Source organism: Sminthopsis crassicaudata, chromosome 2, assembly GCF_048593235.1.
Source record: "Sminthopsis crassicaudata isolate SCR6 chromosome 2, ASM4859323v1, whole genome shotgun sequence".
NCBI lineage: Eukaryota > Metazoa > Chordata > Mammalia > Dasyuromorphia > Dasyuridae > Sminthopsis > Sminthopsis crassicaudata.
Genome location: NC_133618.1, coordinates 233,507,755 through 233,528,987, shown reverse-complemented (window position 1 = coordinate 233,528,987; position 21,233 = coordinate 233,507,755). Strand labels below are relative to the sequence as shown.

The following is a 21,233-nucleotide window of genomic DNA, read 5'->3' as shown; positions in this document are numbered from 1 at the left end:
TTTTGTGTTTTTTCCCGATCCCCTCGGCGTGGGGGTGGCTCAGACCTGACGCCCACACGGCCCGTCCTGGGCCCAGGGCTTTCCGAGACTTTCCATCTTTAAAAAATTAGCAGCTAGCTAGAATCCAAGGAAAGTCGTAGATTGGCAACCCCGAATGTCTAGGTGATTGAGCCGCTGAAAACTGGGGATCCCGGCGTGCGTGTGAGACAGAGGGACTGATTCTACGGCTGGAAGTCGTAGTAGCCTTGGCTGACGCTCCCGCTTAGTGGCTGTGGGGGCCGAGCTGTCTGGGAGCCCCGAGGGCCAGCCCCTCTCCCGGGCTGCCGCCTTCCCCTCCTCCTCCTCCTCCTCCTCCCTCCCCTACCTCCTGCTCCTCCTCTGCCCCGACTCGGGCCGCCCGCCCCCTAGTCTTGCTCGCGCTCCGCCGCCACCGTACCATGCATTGGAGTAGTCGCTAGCCGGCCAGCCGGCGCGCCCCGTCCGGGATGGGGCAGCAGAGCTCCTGACTTCTTCGTCCTTCCCCCTCCCAGTCCTTCGGGGGCACCGGCTTCCCGAGCGAGCATGGAGTCGCCCGCGATCGGGAGCAGCGGCAGCTGCGGGAGCAGCGCCGGCCCCCCGGAGCCGCCGGCCCCCGGCCCCGCGGCAGCCCCCGGCCCCGGTCCCGCGGTGGCCAGCTCCGGCCCCGCTGCGGGCCGCCGCCGCCGCCGCCGCTCGGGACTCGGAGCGCCAGCTGAGACTTCGGCTCTGCGTCCTCAACGAGATTCTGGGCACCGAGCGGGACTACGTGGGCACCTTGCGTTTCTTGCAGTCGGTCAGTCCCGGCGCTGGGCTGGGCGGGCGAGGCGTGGGGGAGGGTCTTGTGTGTTTGTGTTTGTGTGTGTGCGTACACGCGCCCCTTACGGGGACGCACGGGACAAACTGCGGTGTGGCCGAGGACCTCCGCTGCTCCGGGGGGGAAGTCACGGAACTGGACGGGGGGGTGGGGGGGTAGTGGCGAGGACCGCGGCAGACCGGGATCCGGGCTTGCGGACCGCGGTGGGTGGTGGTAGTAGAGAGGGGCAGCGTTCCGCAGATCGGGCTGGGCCCGGCACGGGATGAACAAAACCATCCGCGGATGCCCACGGCCCAGGAGGTCATCTCCGAAAAGTAGGAGCCAGAACCTGGAGGGCAGGGGGAGGAGGATCCAAAGCACAGGGTCCCCCGGGACCACATGGACTCGCTGCATGAAGCTGTAGGGCAGCCCGAGCATGAGGCTCAGACCTGATCGAGAGGAGGGCATTGCTTCCTTTAGGAACCCGGGGCCGGGGTTGCTAATTCCCAGTGGGAAACATCCCCTTAGTCTGGCGGTCCGAGGGTCTGGCTGCAAAAGGCCGGGAGCACCCTGAGGGGCAGACGAGGTACAAATCTGTTCGCAGGTTTTGGGACTCTCCTAGTTAGGGTCATGATGGAAATCCCAGGATGGGAAGAGAGAGGGGAGGGGAAGCGACCTTAGTAGCCATCCTTAGATCTGTGGTTCCTGTCAATAAAGGACAGAGGTCTTTGCTGAGTATTTTCCAGGATTCTGCCTTTCTCTCTTCTCTCCACTGAAATGCTTAAAAATCAGTTACATCCGAGAGGCCAAGTGTCCTGCCAGTCTTTTGGTAACTTCTTGTTTAGAACGACCATTCAGTTTAGTCCTTTCATCTTAAGGATGGAGAACTGAGGGGGGTGTGTGGGGAGGGGGAGAGTGGGTGCGGAAATTAACTTGTCCAAGACCACAGAGCTATTTGGTAGTGATCCTGGAACCAGAAACTTGCCTCGGAATCTCTCACTCTGTTGGCAGCCTCAGAAAGGGAACCTTCCATTGTGAGTCCTGTCTCTAGAGGTTTTATGATTTATCAGCTCCTAGCTGCAGAGTCCAACAGTTGAGACCGGTTGGTTAAAGAGATCACAAGAGGATTCTTTTTTAGCACCTTGGAGGAAGTTATGTGCTTATGCATGAGCCGGAGAGCCGACAGTAAATGCTTGGACGAAGGCTTTTGGAGTTTAATCTCCAGTCTTTTGACTTTTCTGTTTGCACTGTTCCCCCATCGGGGACCTTTGCTACTTTACTTCCCCCTTACCTCCCAGGAAGCCTTAGTCTTTTTTAATGATGGACTTAGAGGGGGTAGGATGTGGGTCTTGCCTTTAATACCCACCCACCTCCTACTTGGGTCCAGAGAAGTAAGGAGCTTTGAGTTGGAAAGATGACTTTCTTGGAAAAGCAAAAGACACTTTTGAACCCTGGAGACTTAGGTCTGAGCCAGTCCTGAACGAGGAGGCAGACCCTTGCTGCTTGGGGATGGGGGAGGAGCTTTTCAAAGTCTGGCATTGGCCATCTGGCAGGCAAACAGCTTCCCATCCTTGGACCTGTTTTTATTTTCAGTTCTTGACCAATGAATGCTAGGAGCCACCAACTTCTTTCTGAGAGGCATGGACTCAATTAAAGGCCAGGAGAGCATGGGAGTTGGCATCTCTTTCTCTCCTGAAACAGCAACAAAAACTCTTCTCAATTTAAAGTTGGCTGTTCATGAATAAAAAATTCAGCCAAGTTTCTCATTAATGGTGAATTTTAAATCCCAGGGTAGTTTTTGGAATTATAGGACTATAGAGCAGAAAGGGACCTACATTAAGAGATCATTTAAACATTCTTTTTATTTTATAGATCAGGAAAAGCCCAGAACAGGGACTTGGCTAAGGTCAAATAGTGTGCAGTGTTGGGACTCTGATCCTAGCTTTTTATCTCCTAATTATGTTTTAATATGCTGTATCTATTGTGATGAAAGTTGGAAAGGATCATCTAGTCTTACTCCTCTCACCCTAGTGAGGGGAAGAAGTGCTGATGTGGTACTTAAGAGTGACCTGAATTCAAATCTTGTCCCAGATGCTTGCTAGCTTTGTGACCTTGGGCACTTACTTCATGGGACTGTTTGTAAAACCAGTAACATAAGATCTGGTTGTTATTGAGTTATAGATGGGAAAACTGATCATTTAGACAAGACAGACTACAACACAGGTTTCCACCCCTCCCTTTCCTTCTTTACCTTTCAACCTCTCCTTCTCCATAATTCTCATCCTGCCTGGAAGGAATCAGGGAATACAACCAGATTTGTAAATTCAGTTGGCAAGCATTTATAAAGCACTTTTATTACATGCATTCTGGGAATTAGGGATACAGATACAAAGTAAGATAGTCCTTGACCTAACAGAGCTTATTCTTATTAATTAGTAGGAGTGGTAATAATGACACAAGAAACAACAACATGCTTGGCATTTGTACAATACTTTAAAAGGGAGGAGCACTATTTAAGCCCATAGCCAGTAAATATTTATTGAACACCCACTATGGGCCAGACTTTGGGAATCACCTTGTGAGAGTAGGTACTGTCCAAGAAACAAACAAACAAAAACTCCAGATGGATCTATGGTCTCATTGCTGTGGGCATTTCCTCCTAGCATTCATATCTATTCACCTCTTCCTGTCCACTTCCTCCCAAAAGTTTTCCACAGGGGATCTATTCAAGGATCTGGGCTAGGATGAGAGGAAGTTTTCTTCCTTTCCTGATAGTATGATATCATGATTAGAGTACATGGGCAGTCTATCCTCTCACCATGTAACCTTCATTTTTTAAAATTTAATTTTATTAATTTTTATAATTATAACATTTTCTTTGACAGTACATATGCATAGGTAATTCTTTTTTTCAACATTATCCCTTGTACTCCCTTCTGTTCCGAGTTTTTCCCCTCCTTCCCTCCACCCCCTCCCCTAGATGGCAGGCATTCCCATACATATTAAATATCTTATAGTATATCCTAGGTACAATATATATGTGCAGAACCGAATTTTGTTGTTGTTGTTGTTTCAAAGGAAGGATTGTATTTGAAAGGTAAAAATAATCTGGGAAGAGAAACAAAACAAAACAAAAAAACAATGCTCTCAGTTTACACTCATTTCCCAGTATTCCTGATCAATTGGAATTGGATTAGCTCTTCTCTATGTTGAAGATATCCACTTCCATCAGAATACATCCTCATACAGTATCATTGTTGAAGTGTATAATGATCCCCTAGTTCTGCTCGTTTCACTGAGCATCAGTTGATGTAAGTCTCTCCAAGCCTCTCTGTATTCCTCCTGTTGGTCATTTCTTACAGAACAATAATATTCCATAACATTCATATACCATAATTTACCCAACCATTCTCCAATTAATGGACATCCATTCATTTTCCAATTTCTAGCCACTATGAAAAGGGCTGCCACAAACATTTTGGCACATACAGGTCCCTTTCCCTTCTTTAGTATTTCCTTGGGATATGAGCCCAGTAGTAGCACTGCTGGGTCAAAGGGTATGCGCAGTTTGATAACTTTTTGGGCATAATTCCAGATTGCTGTCCAGAATGGTTGGATTCTTTCACAACTCCACCAACAATGCATCAGTGTCCCAGTTTTCCCACATCCCCTCCAACATTCATCATTATTAGTTCTTGTCATCAAAGCCAATCTGACAGGTGTGTAATGATATCTCAGAGTTGTCTTAATTTGCATTTCTCTGATCAATAGTGATTTGTAACCTTTTTTTTTTGATACAGTTCTTTGAAATATTTTATAACATGTTCTTGTTTGTGATGTGTTATAGTTGGCTCAGCCCAACCTTGATCTTCTCTCCATTGCTTTTTGGACAAAGCGTCTCTACTAGGATTCTTCAGACATTTTTCTGTTAGTGTGTCAAGTAAACACACTACCCCAAAAGTATTGGTATTAAAAAGGTTGACCTTCATTCAGAGGAAAAACTTGATCATTAGGTTTTACAGATGTTATTATTCTCATTTTTAGGATAAATACCAGAGACCTTTGATATGGCATGATTAGACAGCAAAAAAGTGTCAGGATTTGATCTTTTATAACTTTTAAGCATTCTACCCTGGTTGTTAATTTATTCCAAGCAAAGCATAATTAGGAAAGTGAGTTCCTTATCCTTTCAAATTATACAATGTGTTACTAGGGCAAATGTAAATTGATTTTGTATGTAGGGGTTAGCCACTGTTTTTATTTAAAAGGATTCTTGGGGACATTCCTGATCATCCTATCCATGTAAGTAGATTTGATAGAAGTTGATGGAAGGCAGGATAATAAATGATGCTTTTTCCATACCTTCCCTATTAGCCCTTTAAAACCTTATGCTCAGTCCTGAATTCTGTCTGCCATATCTGAGCTCAGAGCTTATCAGCCCCCCATGCAGGTGTCAGACTGCATCCTGAACATGTTCTTAGTTGTTAGCCAGAGAGATTTGCTTACCTTTCTACTTTTCTTGTGTTAGCAAGAAAGATCCCTTCAACCTGCTCTTTGTCTTTATTATCATTCCTGCTAATTAGGGTAGTCTTCTAGTGTGACCAGCACTGACTCTGGCCCACTGCAAGTTAATTCTGTTCCCTTTTCTTTGCCCCAGTGGCTTCCTGTCTTGATAATTGTTGATGGTTGCTTTTGGGATTTGCCTTGTCTCCTGGAAGAATGTATGGGTAATCCCTCCCTTTAATGATTTGGCAGGGATTAATGAGCTGAACTGGTCTCTTCCAACTTTTATAGCTGATTTTTAAAAAGGTATTGATTAGATGTATTTGAACATCCACTTTTATGGGGGGGGGCAAGGGGACTGCATCCATGTGGAGCCCTGTGTTTGGTTCCTTGTTAGGGACAGAGAAGTCTGACATGGTCCCTGCTATCAGCAAACTGGGAATCTATTTGGGGAGTTATAAACACAGGAAGAGGTAACTAAACAACATGAAACTAAATTATAGTGAATTTCAGGACAGCAAGTGGTATTTTAGCTGGCTTGCTTCTAAGACAGTGGGAAGAGTCCTGGGCTCTGGCTTGAACTAGGAAGATTTTGGACCAAATGCCTCTTAATAATAGGGCCTATCAAAAAACACTTAATAGATTTCTGTGAAGATCCAAAAAGATATAAAAGTTTATGAATTTTAATGATGAGTTTTCTAAAGAGAAAATTTTGGACTGATTAAGCCAAGGAAAGCTTTACTGAGCAAGTGAGATATGAGCTGAGTAGAATTGGGCACATTTGTTTGGATTGGATAGGTTGTGTGAATATCTGAAAGCTGTGTAAGGACTAAATTTGCTTTGCCACAGCATAGTACTAGTATCTACCTAAAATTTTCTAGTTCATTAAGTACAAGATTTGCTTTCCCCATTGACAGGAACAATACCTTTGTATTCTAAAAGTATTTTTCCTCGTCTCAAAGTTTCCTGGAGTACTTAGTCTGAATATCTGTTATGGCCTTATCCTTCGGTTCTTTTTTATATGCATTTTTATCACATCTGGCTCCATTAAGCCTTTCTGGAAGAGTGAGGCAACTTTGCATCTCATAAATCCAATTCATTTTCAATATATTACTCCTCAATATCCTTAGTCTTTGAAAGGTAGGTTGAATTACAAGCAAAGTTCAGTGGAATAAAAGTTCCTTAAGGGGCAGTAGTTATTTTTTTTTTAATCCCTAGACTTTCATATAGTAGGTATAATTAAGTGTTATTTGAATTGCATTGAATTCTGACATTTTATAATTATTTGAATAACTATAGAACAGATAGATTCACACTTTGCTTCTTTGAAAGTAAGGATCCACACAAATCCATAATGTTTTCACCTTTTTGTTATTGTTTGCTTGCTTTTTGTTTTCTTTCCCATTTTTTCCTTTTTGATCTGATTTTTCTTATGCAATATGATAATTGTGGAAATATGTATAAAAGAATTACTCATGTTTAACATATTACTTGCTGAGTAGGAGAGGGGTGGAGGGAAGAGAAGAAGAAAAAATTTTGAACACAAGATTTTGGAAGGGCAAATGCATATATTTTAAAAATAAAATGCTATGATTAAATTTTTTTTTAAAGAAATGATTAGCAGGCTGATTTCAAAAAGGTCTGGAAAGACTTAAATGAACTGGTGCTTAGTTTAATGAAGTGAGTAGAACCAAAAGAACATTGTACATGGCAACAACAAGATTATGTGATGATCAACTGTAATGGACTTGGGCTCTTTTAAATAATGAGATGATTCAGGCCAATTCCAATAGATTTGTGATGGAGAGAGCCATCTGTATTCAGAGAGAGGACTATGGGGACTGAATATGGATGACAACATAGTATTTTCACCTTTTTTGTTGTTGTTTGCTTACTTTTTTTTTCTCTTTTTGATCAGATTTTTCTTGTGCAGCATGATAAATGTAGAAATATGTTTACAATAATTGCATTTGTTTAGCCTATATTAAATTGCTTGCTTTCTAAAGGAGGGTCAAGGAGAGGGAGAAAAATATGGAATGGGTGGAAAAGGTGAATGTTGAAAACTATTTTTGCATGTATTTTGAAAAATAAAAAGCTATCAAAAAAAAAAAAAAAAAAAAAAAAAAAAAAGAAAGTAAGGATCCAGCCTTATTCATCTTTTAAAATCCCTGATCATCTAGCACAGTCCATTGAACATAGACTCTGAAAAGAGGGGCTAATATAATCCATTCATTTTATACAAGATTAAAAGTCCAGAGAAGTTTACCAATATATCCATCACAGGGGAAATTAGTAGAGCCAGGTCTTTTGATTATATCTACTGTCTTGCTGTTTGAAGAGTGATATAGAAAAATTGTCAATTTTGGGGGAAAAAAACCAAAAAATGAAACAAGGACTAGAGAATTCTTTATGCTTTATCTTCAGGTTGGACAGTGAGGTTCATAGCCTCTGAAGGTAAATGATTTTTTTCAATAGGAGTAGGAAGAGGACTGGTTCTTTTTCTTTTTTGCAAGTAGAGGTTCACAGTAAGGGTAAATGGGAAACGAAGTCCCAGAATGTCAAAATTGGAATAACTCTTAGGAAAGGACCTCAGTAGGAAAAATTGTAATAAGCCTTAGAGAATTAAGGGAACTTATTACTCTACAGCAAACAGTGGCATCAAAATGGTATAATTTTTTAACAGTTGGAAAAGAAAAATGGAAAAGATAAGACACTAATCTTTAGGTCACAGGTCCATGGAAAGATTTTCCAGTTTGAGGTTTTAAGTCCTTTTCAGGATTGGGGACATTCCTGATCATCCTATCCATGATAGGATCCACCTTTGGGGTCTACCTCGACATAGATTATCTGTGGCTCCCAGAAACTAACATGAATAGAGGCTGCATCCTATAAACAAGCCCTAATAGCTTGGGGTTGAATATAACTGACAGGCTCAAATCTATTGGTGAGTTAGGGTAGGAGGATGGCTATTCCAAGCAAAAGAAAACTTTCTTTTGTATTCTGAACCATTGTCAGTCATCCTGAATTTTTGTCTTGCCACTGGACTCTGGAAAAGTAAGACTGACTCTGCTTCCTTAAAATTCTAATTCACTTGCAAGTTAAGACATACCCTGACCCCAATATTGTGATGTCATTGGTTCTTTTCAAAAGTGCCACCCCACAGTGACTTAATTCCCATCTTTTCTGACACGGATAAATACTTTTTGTATGTATTTTTCTTTTTGTTGATTAAAGAGGGGAGAGAAGAGGTTTTTAGAGTTGTCATTCATTTTTAAAAAGTTATTATTGTGTAGAACTTCATTATTGACTTCAAGGGTGTGCTACCCATTCAGCACAGCATTTCATTTCATTTATTGAACTCATTTGTTCATGTATGTTGAGTTGGAAGGCCCTTTAAAAGTCATGGAATACTGTGTTCTTATTTAGGGAGGTGAAAAACAGATTAATTAACAGAGATTAACTTTTCTAAGCCAGGATCAGAGTTAATAAGGATAGAGAGTGTATTTTATTGAAAATTCCACTGATTCTACTTCATGTTGAATTCCCCTTTAAGAATTCTGTCTCAATGCTGGTGCCTTCCTAAAAGTCTCAGTTAAAATCCCATCTTCTGCAAAAAGCCTTTGATTGTTTTCCCTTCTCTCTGAAACATTTGCAATTTATCTTATCTCTGTCTCTCTCTACATATGCATGAATGTTAGTTAATACCTATATATATATATATATATATATCTCCACATACACACACATACAGTTTATGTATGTGAGTATATTTTATATATCTTATTTGTATCTTATCTCCCCCTTTACTGTTTTACCCCCTTTTTTAATATCCCTAGTACTCACCATAGCACATAGTAGGCATTTGATAAATGATGTTGACTTGACTTTGAAATGTGCAATAATGGAATTGGTTTTTGAGGTTTTAAATTTGTTTTTCCTCACCTCTAAAATGAGGGAATGAGAGCAGGTGACCTCTTAAGTCCTTTCTAGCTCATTACTTCATGATTTTGTGTATTTTAAAACTGTGGTGGGACCTTAGAGATTAGATAGACCAGCGGCTTCCTGCCCTATACCCATGTTCCTTTGATAACATCCTCGATCCAGAGTCACCCTGCTCCTAGTCTCTTTGTCCAAGAGACAGTAAGGCTCTCCTTTCTCCTGTGAGAAGGCTCTGGGAGGGTTTGTGTCCCTGCTTAAAGATAACCCACATCCTACTCTAGCTCTTTTTGTAACAAACCCCTCCAACATCCCATCCAGTTGTTTTCTTTTAAACTTGATATACAGAGACAGTACAGTGAGGAGGAGGAGAGTGGGGGTGGGGGTTGGGTTCTTTTAGTCAAGGGCAATTCTGCACCTGGACTGGCACCTGTGACAATATTTGAAAGCTCTCTTAGGAGGTGAAGGACTGTAGACTGGGAAGATGAGAGAAGACAAGCTTCTTAATTCTAGATAAGGGTGTCCTTCCTACTTATTTACCTGTGCTTTACACCTATGGGTTCCTGGTTTCCTCTTCCTGACTGGGGATTCTAATTTACCATCTGTTTCATTGGGAAGAAAGGATTCATTGGAAATGACCCTGATTGATATTGGGGAAGATTGAAGGCAAAAGGCAAAAAGAATGGCCGAGGCTGAGATGGATAGATAATGTCTTTGAAAGAACAAACATGAGCTTAAACAGACTTCAAGAGATAGTGGACCTAAGAAACCGAACAACAATCAAAATCTGTTTCACAGGTGATTAGATGAGATAAGGGTAGAAAGTTCTCTGATATCCTAAAGTGTCTCTGGTAATTATTGTCTTCTTCCCAATTGCTTTCTCTCAATACAGTTTATATAGTCATAGATTTAAATGGAACTTTGAGACTAGGAATCCAAACCCTTTCATTTTTTTAGAAGAGGGGCCCAGGATCACACAGCTACTAAGTATCTCAACAGGATTTAAAATCATCTTTTTGATTCCTTGTCCCAGAAATTCTGCTTTGTAGAGATGCTGGTTCCAGAGCTTTTTCTGCTTACCAGAACTGCCCCTCCTAAATGCTAAAGCATGGTTAAGGTGACTGGTGATAGGTGGAGTTTGAAGAAGGGGGAGGGGAGAGCAGGAAATAAGCATTTATTAAGTGCCTGCTATGTTCTGGGCTCTGAGCTAAGCACTTCTACAAATATTATCTCATTTTGATAAGAATCTAGGCTTGCATTGGGGAATGGAGGTGGGCTGCTTGGCCTTTGTGGGCCAGGCCATACTAGAATTATCTTGCAGAGGATTGTCAGGGGGTTTCCATGACTGTGAAGGGGAGGGAGGGAAGCCTTCAATCAGTTTAATTTCTTTTATGCTTTTGCTCTTGAAAGACTGAGCAGACATTTTCATTTGATTATGATGTCTCCGACCTCTGTCTTATATTGTGGTGGGATACTTAATCTATGTTTACATAGGGGTGTTTCATTGTGGAGTTTGCTATTGACAGATGATCCCTTGATTGAGGAAGTGAAGCTCTTTCTGGGAGGGTAGCTCAGAGAACCAGAAAGCAAAGGTAGTAGTCATTGGACCCAGGAAACACGGGAGGATCTTAGAAGCCTTGGTGCGAATGGTCAAACCTCTCTCCTGTTCATTCCTGTTTGTACCAACTGGGCTTCTGTCAAAGCAAGAGTGACAGAGTGGAAAATCCCATCTGTGTCCTTGTCTCTGAGTAAGGCTGAGCATAACCTTCCTCAGGCAGCCTCCTAAAGATCAACAAAGGCTTTGTCATGGAATGGGATGGTATGACTGGGGACAAGCCACAGCATAACATCATAGGTTTACAGCTGAAAGGTCTTCAGAGGTCATTTTGTCTAGCCCAGTATTTTGTAGATGAACTAACTGAGGTTCTGACAAGTTTAAGGGATTTGTCCAAGCTCATCTAGCTCCTATAGTGATAGGGCTGGGATTTGAGTCCAGCTTCTCTGATCACAACTCCAACACTCTTGGTATTGCATTATTCTCTGAGCCTGTCTTCCTCTAAAATGGGAATAATGCTTTATAAATGTGAACTGCTTTAGTTCATGATAAGAAGAAAAATTCATAATGCCAAAGTTTGCTGTAACAGTGGTAAATTGTTTTTTTTTTTAATACACATTAAAAATTTATTTAATAATAATTTAGAAACCTTCCCCTAGGACATTGTTCTTGTAGTTTATATTTATGGCTATTTGGAATATTTTATTACTATAAAATAATTTTGACCTCTAGGACCTTTTGAAAAGGTTTTAGGGACCACCAGAGATGGTCCATGCTTTGGAAACCCATGTAGATAAATATCTTCAGTGTTCTGAGTCTGTTTTCTCATCTGTAAAATAGGGAACAAATACCTGTCTTAGGTTTGTAAAATGTCCTACTTGAAAATAATTTGAAAATATTTCTCTGAAACTTTTAGTTTACAAATGTTTCCCCTCAACAATCCTGTCATTAGATAGGGCATTATCCCTAAATAAAGCTCACTGAGGTTGAATAGTCACCCAGGGATCACTCAGCTGGTGAGTGCCAGAGTTGGGTCTACAACTCCTGTCTTTTTCACTAGGGCTTTTATTTTATTTTATTTTATTGATTTATTTTTTATTATGGCTTTTTATTTACAAGATATATATATAGGTAATTTTTCAGCATTGACAATTATAAAACCTTTCCAACCAAAGGATTTTAGAGTCTATTGGAAAGAAGGGAGAGCTTAGTATACTATATTATCTGGGGAGGTTTCCTGGAGGAGGTGGGACTTCACATGGGTGGGGCCCCAGGAGAGCTAGCCCAGTATGTTGTGGTTGGGGCTTACAGGGCAGGGTATCAGCCACAAGCCTGAAGAAGGGTTTGTTTACTTTTACTTTGGTCTTCCCTTCCTGTAAGAGCATAGGTTGAAGAAGTTGTAGAGTGGAAGCTTTGAGAGTCCCTCCCTTTGAGAGGGACTTAGCTCCCTGTTTTGGGACTCCCTGTTTGGGGCTCTGTGCTGGGGATAAAAGAGCTGTTAGAACACAAGACACAAGCTCAGAGAACTAAAATGTATAATAGTATTGGATTTAGCCTTAAAGAGTTACAGAACAAAGTGCCGTCATTATGAGGTTATAAGGAGAAGGAGCCTAAAGAAAGACTACTCTGAGGAGATAACATTTGGAATTTGAGATTTATGAGATAAATAATAGAGGAGAGCAGGCAGGGAATGAGTGCATTCTAAGTATCAGGAAGTAATGTGAACATGGGAGGCTGGTTAGAGTGTAATGCTCTGGGAACATCCTAGCAGTAGGGTAATTTTAGATGAATTTGGAAAGAGTAGTTTCAACTTCCTAGGATGGTGATAGTGATCCACAGAAGATTTTTGAACAGAGGAATATCTTGACTAGATGAAGGATTTGTTATGGCCACATTTGAAAGGTGAATTGAAAAGATATTTGCGAATAGAGGCAAAATAGACATCATCATTTAGATTTGGTTTTGATTTTTTTTTTTCTCCTAAGCTTCCTTTACTATAAAGTATAAGATTACAGCTCTTGAATTGGAAGGAATCAAGTTAAGATCATCCCAATAGAAAATGGTTGTAGTTGGATTTGAACCCAGGTCCCCTGACTCCAGGACCAGTGCTCCTTCCACTACCCTTCTCCTTAAAGGATTGTAGGCCAATGTCTCCTTGTATTTCTTCAGTATTTTGTTAAAAAGCTTTCTGACCATGGCAGTGGTAGAATAAAGGTAACAGGACATAGTTTTCAGCATTCATTTTTGTAAGATTTTGTGTTACAAATGTTTTTCCCTCCCTGACAGTAAGCAATCTGATATAAGTTATACATGTACAGCACTTTTAAACATATTTCCATATTAGTCAGGTTGTACAAGAAAAATCAGACCAAAAGGGGAAAAACCACTATAAGGTTATTTAAATAATGATCTCTTTTGAGAATACTTTCTAAAAATTATCACCATCCCTAATTTTGCAGATGAAGAAATTAACTTCTTCAGTATTTTTTCCATTTTGCCAAATTTAATTTTTAAGTTGTTTTCTTCAGTTAATTTCTGTGATTTCTTTTTTCAAGAGTAATTGACTTCAAGTAAAATACTATTTTAAAAACTAGAGTCAAGGAAGTTTTGACTATTTAGAGTTACAGAGGAAAGCTATGACCTAATCTGTACTAAATAAAATATGTAACTTAATTCTGCCTGCTTGACTTCTAGCAGAAACCTCACCTACCTTGGCTGAAGCAACATGGCAATCAAGTGTTTCTACCTGGGTTCAAGGCCTAACTTGTTGCTTATTAATAGCCAAGTACCTGGGTCAGATCACTGAGCCTTTTTCTCTTCCACACAATGAGGATAATGTTACCTGTCCTATCTAAGAATGGTAGTAAGACTCAAATGAGATAAAGGATTTTGTAAACTCTCAAGAGCCAAACAAATGCAGGCGATTATTTTATCTGATCCATGATTCTGGCTGCCAGGTTTGAATTCAATTTGTCAGGGAAACTTTAGATATAGGAGAAAACTAAAAGAAGAAAACAAGACTAAACTTTGATCAAACAAAACAATTGTGTTTCCTGAGGTCTTTCATTTTACTTGAAGAGAGATACACTTATGTAGGGGGAAGATAAGGTCACATTTGAACCCAGAATTCAGGCCTGGTACTCTGTCCATTTCCCCACCTAATTGCCCTGGAACTAGACCAAGAAAAAAAAAAAAGGTAGTGGAAAGACAGTAATGATACCTATATGCAAATAAAAATGAAAAATAATTCTATTTAATCCTTCCCCCAAATACTCCTCCTTTCCCCAAAACCACCACCAACCAAAATCAGTAACCCTACAATTAAAATCTACCAAGGAAACTCTTCTTCAGAGTTTAATTTAATTTGAACAACCCTGGGGAGCTGTTCCACAGTCAGTGATGACCAGTATCTGATTAGCAGCTATAGGTTAGACAAAACTAATTTAATTCACTTTTGGTGGCCAGTAGTATATCAGCTCCCTGTTGAGTCTCCCGGATTAACACTAGTCTTTTCCCCTCTATATTGCTCTGAACTCAGCTCCCAGAAATAACCCAAAGCCTATTAATTAGGGTCCAGACCAAGGGGTTGCATTGCTAATGAGGAAACCTACAGGTCTCTCCTTAGGTAACTTGTAGAATGGGTGGGGTACATTTTCTCCTGGGACCTCCTGCTGATACCTGCATCTGTCTGTCGCCACATTTCAGGAGCCATTTGTCAACAGATGTTGCCAGATGTTGTGAGCTAGGGAAGGGGGTGGGGAGCAAGATTGGGGAAGCCCTTCCTGTTTGCTTTGATGGGAACTAGCAACAGTCATAAAGTGTAGGTCACGGGGTGGTGTTTTCTCTTTAACTGAGACAGCTGGGATCAGGGCCCAGCAGCAGGTCATAGGTCTCATCCCCTTCTTAAATGCAGACCTTGAAATGGAAAGGGGGGAAGGGACAATGGAGAAAGAGGCTGGTCTAGGTGTTCTGGACAGGAAGAGTTTGTAGGACCTGAGAAAGAACTATGAGTGTTTCAAGGTTGAGGTGACCCAGTATTTAAATATTTCTTGAGGGTGAGGATAAGATATTATTTAGACTAATGGAGAAAGTAAATTGTGGGAGAGAGAATGCTGGATTTATAGTCATAAAAGGCTTAGTACCTGTGTGACCTTGAGTAGCTCAAACTTTGCAGGGCTCCCAGCTTCCTCATCTGGGGATTATTTTCTTGATGTTTTGAAGTCTTCCCTCCTCCTTACTCATCTTCCACCATCATCTACTTTCACCACAGTAGGTGCTTAAATGAATAATGGAGAGGGTTTTTTTTTTTTTTTTTTTTTTTTAGGGTTAAGCAAACCTCTAGGTTCTCCTGGGCTTAAGACTCAGTCCTGTTTTCATCATGAGGAACCTCACAAGCAAAAGAAAAGAAGAGGGAATGAGGAACTCAAAGAAGAGCAGGTTAATATTCCACAGATTTTTAGGATTTAATCTGGAAAGAAGCCTTTGAATAAATCCCTTTGCCCCTATTTGATAGACAAGGAAATTTGGGCTGACAAAAGGAAAGGGATCAGTTAGGGCCAGATCTAGTACTAGAACCCAGATGCTCTAGTTCACGGCATGAAATCAGTCTGGAGCCTCTGGCCAAGCCTTATGGAATGTGAAGCACCTAGTCCAAACATCATTTTACAGATGAGGAAATAGGCTGATACAGAGATTGTGATTTGCCTATAATCACAATTAAACTGAGGAATATTGAGGATCCTCTTTGCAAATTCACTGCTTTTTTTCCACTGGTGAAATTCAGGCTGGTAAGGGATGATATTTAATTCACAGCCAAGTGATTGGAATTAATCTTTTGGCATAGAGCTAGTCCCAGTGGCCCCTTCCTATTGGTTCCTTTCTCTTCCTAGGTTTTCTGAGAAATCTGTAGCTAGGAGGCTGGAGGGGGTTCAGTATCTGAGAGAAACCTGACTTTTTTTTTTTTTTTTGTCCTATGGTAATTTGTATGTCTGTCCAAAAGTGTCATAAGGATGGACGGCAGGAGAGTGAAGGTTGCTTTGTTTGTTCCCTTTTTCTGCTTCTATGGTGGCAGTGGTATTGGGGGAGGGGAGGCAGTCTCTGACAGTGAGGAGGAGGAGGAGTCTGAGTTAGTTCCTTTTTAAGTGGGGCAGAGGAGGTAGGACTATGGTAGGAAGTCTTTGCAACATCAGCTGCTGAACTGGAATTTCCCATATCTGTCTGCTCTACTTCCCAAATCTTACTAACTTCCTCCAGATCACTCCATGGATGTTTGGTGTAAGAGAAAAGGTTTTGGAGTTATGGCTAGAGATAGCCCAAACTTAGTGCTAAAATGTCACAGGAAATGTTCAAGCTCAGGTTTGTGTTGGTCATCTTATCACTGCTGTACTGCCCATCAATCTTAGTTCAATCAGAGGGTGTCTCTCAGACTCTTCTGCCCAGCCTCTTTGGTCAGTCTTGATTGAAGGCTTGAAAGGGAGGAATACTGCCTTGTTTTCAAATCACCTAGATTTCTGGCTTTAATTCAGATCCATAATCCATTTCTGGAGCCTAGAACAAATAACTGGAAGGAATCCTAGAACTTAGAATGCCAATAGGAAAGGTATCTTAGAACATAGAATGTTAGAACTGGAAGGTTACCTTAGAACCTACAATGTGGGAACTGGAAGGTTCCTTGAATCTTGAATACAGAATATGTAGAATGTGGGACTTAGAAGGAGGAACCTTAGAAACTAGAATGTCAAACTTTAGACAATAGAGTTGAATATAGAAAGAATTGAGAGAGACTTCAGAATGTAAATTTCAGAGCCAGAAATGGTCATCGAATACTCACTAATTTCTTCTATATAATTTTCTAATGCTCTACTTGTCTCCCTGACCAGACAAGACAGTAAATTTTTAAGGAAGGGTAGGTGGAACCCAGAATCTGAGATAGTCCTAGAGCAGGGAGCTCTTAACTTTTGCCAGCACCCCTCTCTCCCACACTCCAGGTTTATTTCCTTGGGGTCATCGACATAGTTTTCCTATCTTTTCCTCTTGCTCTCTTTATTAATGAAGGGCAATCCAGTTTCTTCAGATATATATGTATATATACAATATTATACAAATTTCCAAGTATAGAGAGTGTTTCATTTCATTCCAAACCACAAGGAAAATGGTTTTTTTCAGACTGAGAGAGATAAAAGTATCTGGGGACAAAGATATTCCCTTTCTTGGAGTGATCCACTACACAATTAAATGAGAGATCTGGAGTAGGGGGTAAAAGGAAAGGATGGTGGGAAAACCTATTTACTATACTGTGAGTCCTTGGAGGGGAGAGGCAAGGAGGCTTTTTGTCTTACACTTTTTTTGCTTACTCTACATCTTCAACATGTTCCTAGTTAGTTGCTCAGTAATTAAGTGGACATGTTTCAGTTTGAAGTTTCCTTTTTTTGGACCTCTTTGGACTGGATGGACACCTGTCTCTATGGGTTAAGGGTAGTTTTGTTTGGTAGAAAGGGAAAAGAATGAATATTTGTACCCTTAGGTAAAGAGTTGGAACCCATTTTAATGTCATGGATTCCCTTCCCTTTTGTGTGTTTTTTCTTAACTTCTTAGAATAATCTTTTAAATGCATAAAATAAAACATGTAAACTTAAAAAGAAGAAAATTATTGAATTAATAAAATTTCTAGGACTCCCCCCTTAAATCTCTCCATGGACCTTGAGTATAAGGATTTCAGGGTTTCCCCAGAAGATACAGTGAGCAGGACATGAATACTCAATTCTTAGTTACAAAGTCTTCTCTGTCCCAGAGCATGGTGTGAAATTTATTTCAGCATTGAGTCTGGTGCTCCTCCGTGTGAGAGTTAGAGAAAAGAGGGGAACTGATTTTCTCCATCAGTCCTACATCATTCTCATTTGGTACTGGTAAGGTGAATAGCCTTGGTGACCGTCACCCTGAAGCTTGCAGACTAGCATTCTCTATTATATTTAGGAGTATAGAATGAATGTCAGATCTCAGAAGTCATGACCTTAGAAATCATACTATGCTGTGTATTTTAAGGCAGGAAGAGCTCTTAGGGGTCCTTCAAAGTTCTTTTCAAGTATGAGAATTCCCCTTTAATTTTTTTTTTAATTGTTTTTGCATCACCTTCATTTTCATAGTTTTATTCCTCCTCCCTCCTCTGCACAGTGTCATCCCTGGTAACAAAGAATATGAAAGAAAAGAAAGAAGTTCAGTAAAATTAACTACTAATAATATATAACAATATAACATAATGGAGAATAAGCAGTGTTCTGCATTCAGTCTCCCACCTTTTTATAGTTATAACATATTATAATTTTATTTTTCTTATCCATCATTTCTTCTAGTACAATAATATACCTTACATTCATGGGCCATAATTTGCTTTAGCATATGCCCAATTGATGAATGGCTACTTTGTTTCCAGCTTATTGCCATTACAAAAGATGGTGTTTTGGTACATATGAGACTTCTCTTTGCATTTTTCCATTTTTGACCTTCTTGTAGTCAAAGCAGAGGTATCTCTGGAGCAAAGGGCATAGATTTTGTAGTCACCTCTTTTAAATATAAACATGATGGCATCTTGTATTGTCTTTTGTTATTGGAGAAGATACATATTGACATGCATTATGAATTCAAGAATGCATTTAAATTAATTTGTGGTTATTAGCCGTAATCACATTTGAAGAATTCTAATCTCATATAGGTGTAATACATAATTATTTAGTCTTTAGAATGTATGTTTGTTGAATACAGATGAAAATTCTTTGGATATATGTGAATTTGTGAGTCAATTGAACTTTCTGATGTCTTGATCCCTGGTATCCATTGCCCACTGCTAAACTAATTTTAGTCCCCTAATTTTACAGATGAGGAAAGAACAGACAGGTAACAGGTAGCAGAGTGTTATTTGGTTACAATATAGTTGGCATTTCCATCATGCCATACTGCTTTTAACAGAGACTGTCAGTCAGAAGGTACTGTGGAATACAGGACATAAGAATTTTAAAATGTTAACATTAGTAGTACACAAAATGTTAGAGCTGGAAACATCCATAGAGCATAGAAGGGAACCATAGAACATAGATTCCTTGCATCCTGGATTCAAATCTTTGATTCTGTTACTGCCTATGTGAATGTTGGGTTAGTTATTTATTTCATCCCTGTGGGATTCAGTTTCCTCTTCTGTAAAATGAAGGAGAGGGTGGATTGGACTGCTTGATTCCTCAGGTCCAGAGCTAATCTTCATGAGCCCTAACAGGAATGTTTCCTATACCATTCTCTGGGCAAATTAGTGGTCATCCAAGTTCCCTTTGAAAACCTGCATTTAAAGAGCTTAGTACCCCCAGAGTCAGCCTGTTCTATTTTCAGGCAACTCTTTAACTGCTTGCAAGTTGTTCTTACATTGAATATAAATTTGCCTCTGCAGTTTCTCCCTACTTCTGCTCTCTGGAGCCAATCAGAACAAATTGAATCCCTGTTCCACATGATAGACTTTTCAGATACTTGAAGATGGTTGTCACGTGTTCTTTCTCTTCATTCCATTATCCTAGCTCTAATATAGGATTAGAATAGAGCATAGAATATCAGAGTTGGAAGAGGCTCAGGAGTACAGAATACAGAATGTTAGAGATGAGAACGACTTAGAGATTGTCTAGTCCAGGCTTCTTAACTTGGCATCTGAGATTATTTTGTTAAAAAGATATTTTGATAACAATTTCTTTTAAAACATATATTTTTTTCATTTAACAGTATTTATTTCCTCTCCCTCCCCATCCATCTTCCATTGAAAAATTAGTTTTTGTATTTTGATATAGTTGGCTTCTATTTTATAGATTACAGACAACTCTTCTGAGAAGGGGTCCATAACACAAAAACGACTCCTGGGCTTTTATCTTAGCACAAAGGAGACTGACAAAGATGATGTATAATGAAGGCACAGACTTTGGGATCCGTCAGAATTTCTCCTGTGGGTCTGCCTCAATATAGTTGTTAAATAGCTACATATAGTTGTGGTCTTTTGTCCTAGGGAGGAGATGTATGAGAGATCATAGGAAGGTGCTTCCCATTGAGGCCTGAAATTCTTCTGTAGAAGATTATCCCAGGATAGGAAAGGACCTTAGAGTCCATCAAATCCAGCCATATTTATAAATGAAGAAACTGATACTGCACAAATAGTGTCTGGAGTAGGCTTTGAATCCAAGTCCTTATTCCAAGTCCAATTGTCTATTACACTATGCTATCCTGGTTGAGTCCTTTGGGTTCACTATTTTTTTTTTTTTAAATAAAATCTTGGGTTATCTTATATTGTCTGTAATATCTTTGTGTGAAATAAAGTATTTTTAGGGAGGGTACAGGTATATGTGTGTGTCTATGAAAAAGAGAGAGAGATATACAGAGACACAGTGAGAATGAATATGTTTGGAGGTCATGACAGCTAAGAAGGGCTGTGGGACAGGATCCAAATGCTTGTAGTTTGTCTGCTTGGAGCTTCTGGATGAAAAGCAAAGATTAAGCTTGGAACAGAAGGGGACAAGAGGTGGGTGTGGTGATAGTGGGATTCATGATAAAGAAGACAAAATCAGGGAGGGTGAATGGAAGCGGGAGGGAGATAGGGTGGCCAAGGGGAAGGAGACCCATGCTGCTTCTCCTCAACAATATCTCACTCCATTATTTATCCTCGTACCAGGATCCTTCATCCATCAGTCAAGGAGATGGCTTCTGGCCAAGATACTGTTCACAGCTCTGCCTGGCCAGTGCTGACTCCTAGCTCCCCAGCTTTCTCTCCGTGTGTTAAGTCTTTGTTGTTACTTAGCACCAGCTGCCACAGACACTGAAATTCTACAGTTGCTTTTTTTCTTTCCAGAGCTCCATGGAAGTCATGGTGTCTTTGGACACATTTAGTGTCAGAGCTGGGCAATCTAGACCCTAAAATGACAGACCTTTGTGTCAGAGTTGGGCAATCTAGACCGTAAAATGACAGACCTTCAAGAGGAAGACCTGAATGAGGAAAATGTTAGTTGGAAAAAGGTGTATGGTTGGGGAAGGAGAGCCTTGCTAAAACCCTGCTCCTTTGGAAAATGGGATAATAACACTTAGACCAACTGTTCTTATAGGAATGTTGGAAATAAAGTGCTTTATAAACTTTAAGAGTGCTCTATAAATGTTATTTTTTAATATTTAAGAATATTATTAGTCCTGACCTTATAAGGTCCTGATAAGACCTTTAAAATATGAAACATAGGATATGACAAAAGGAAAAGAACTTGGGACATTAAATGTCAGAGAGATGTTCAATTTCTGCCTTTTTAATGCTGAAAGAGGCAGGGATATTACACTTCACAATCATTAAGTTGGTTAACAGTAGAACTGGCAGTATACTCTGAACTTGTAGTGATCATTCCTTCACTTTCATAATTAGGAAGG

The 21,233-nt window shown here is 40.2% G+C and overlaps 1 protein-coding gene across 1 annotated transcript in view; it reads left to right on the top strand.

The window, feature by feature from the left end:
• Positions 1–399: 399 nt before the first annotated feature.
• Positions 400–21,233, top strand: part of PREX1 (phosphatidylinositol-3,4,5-trisphosphate dependent Rac exchange factor 1) — a 205,061-nt gene continuing 184,227 nt past the window's right edge. The window contains 2 exon segments of the mRNA XM_074288551.1: positions 400–690; positions 692–811. Of these exon segments, the coding sequence (XP_074144652.1) occupies positions 562–690; positions 692–811 (249 nt within the window). The 5' untranslated portion in view covers positions 400–561.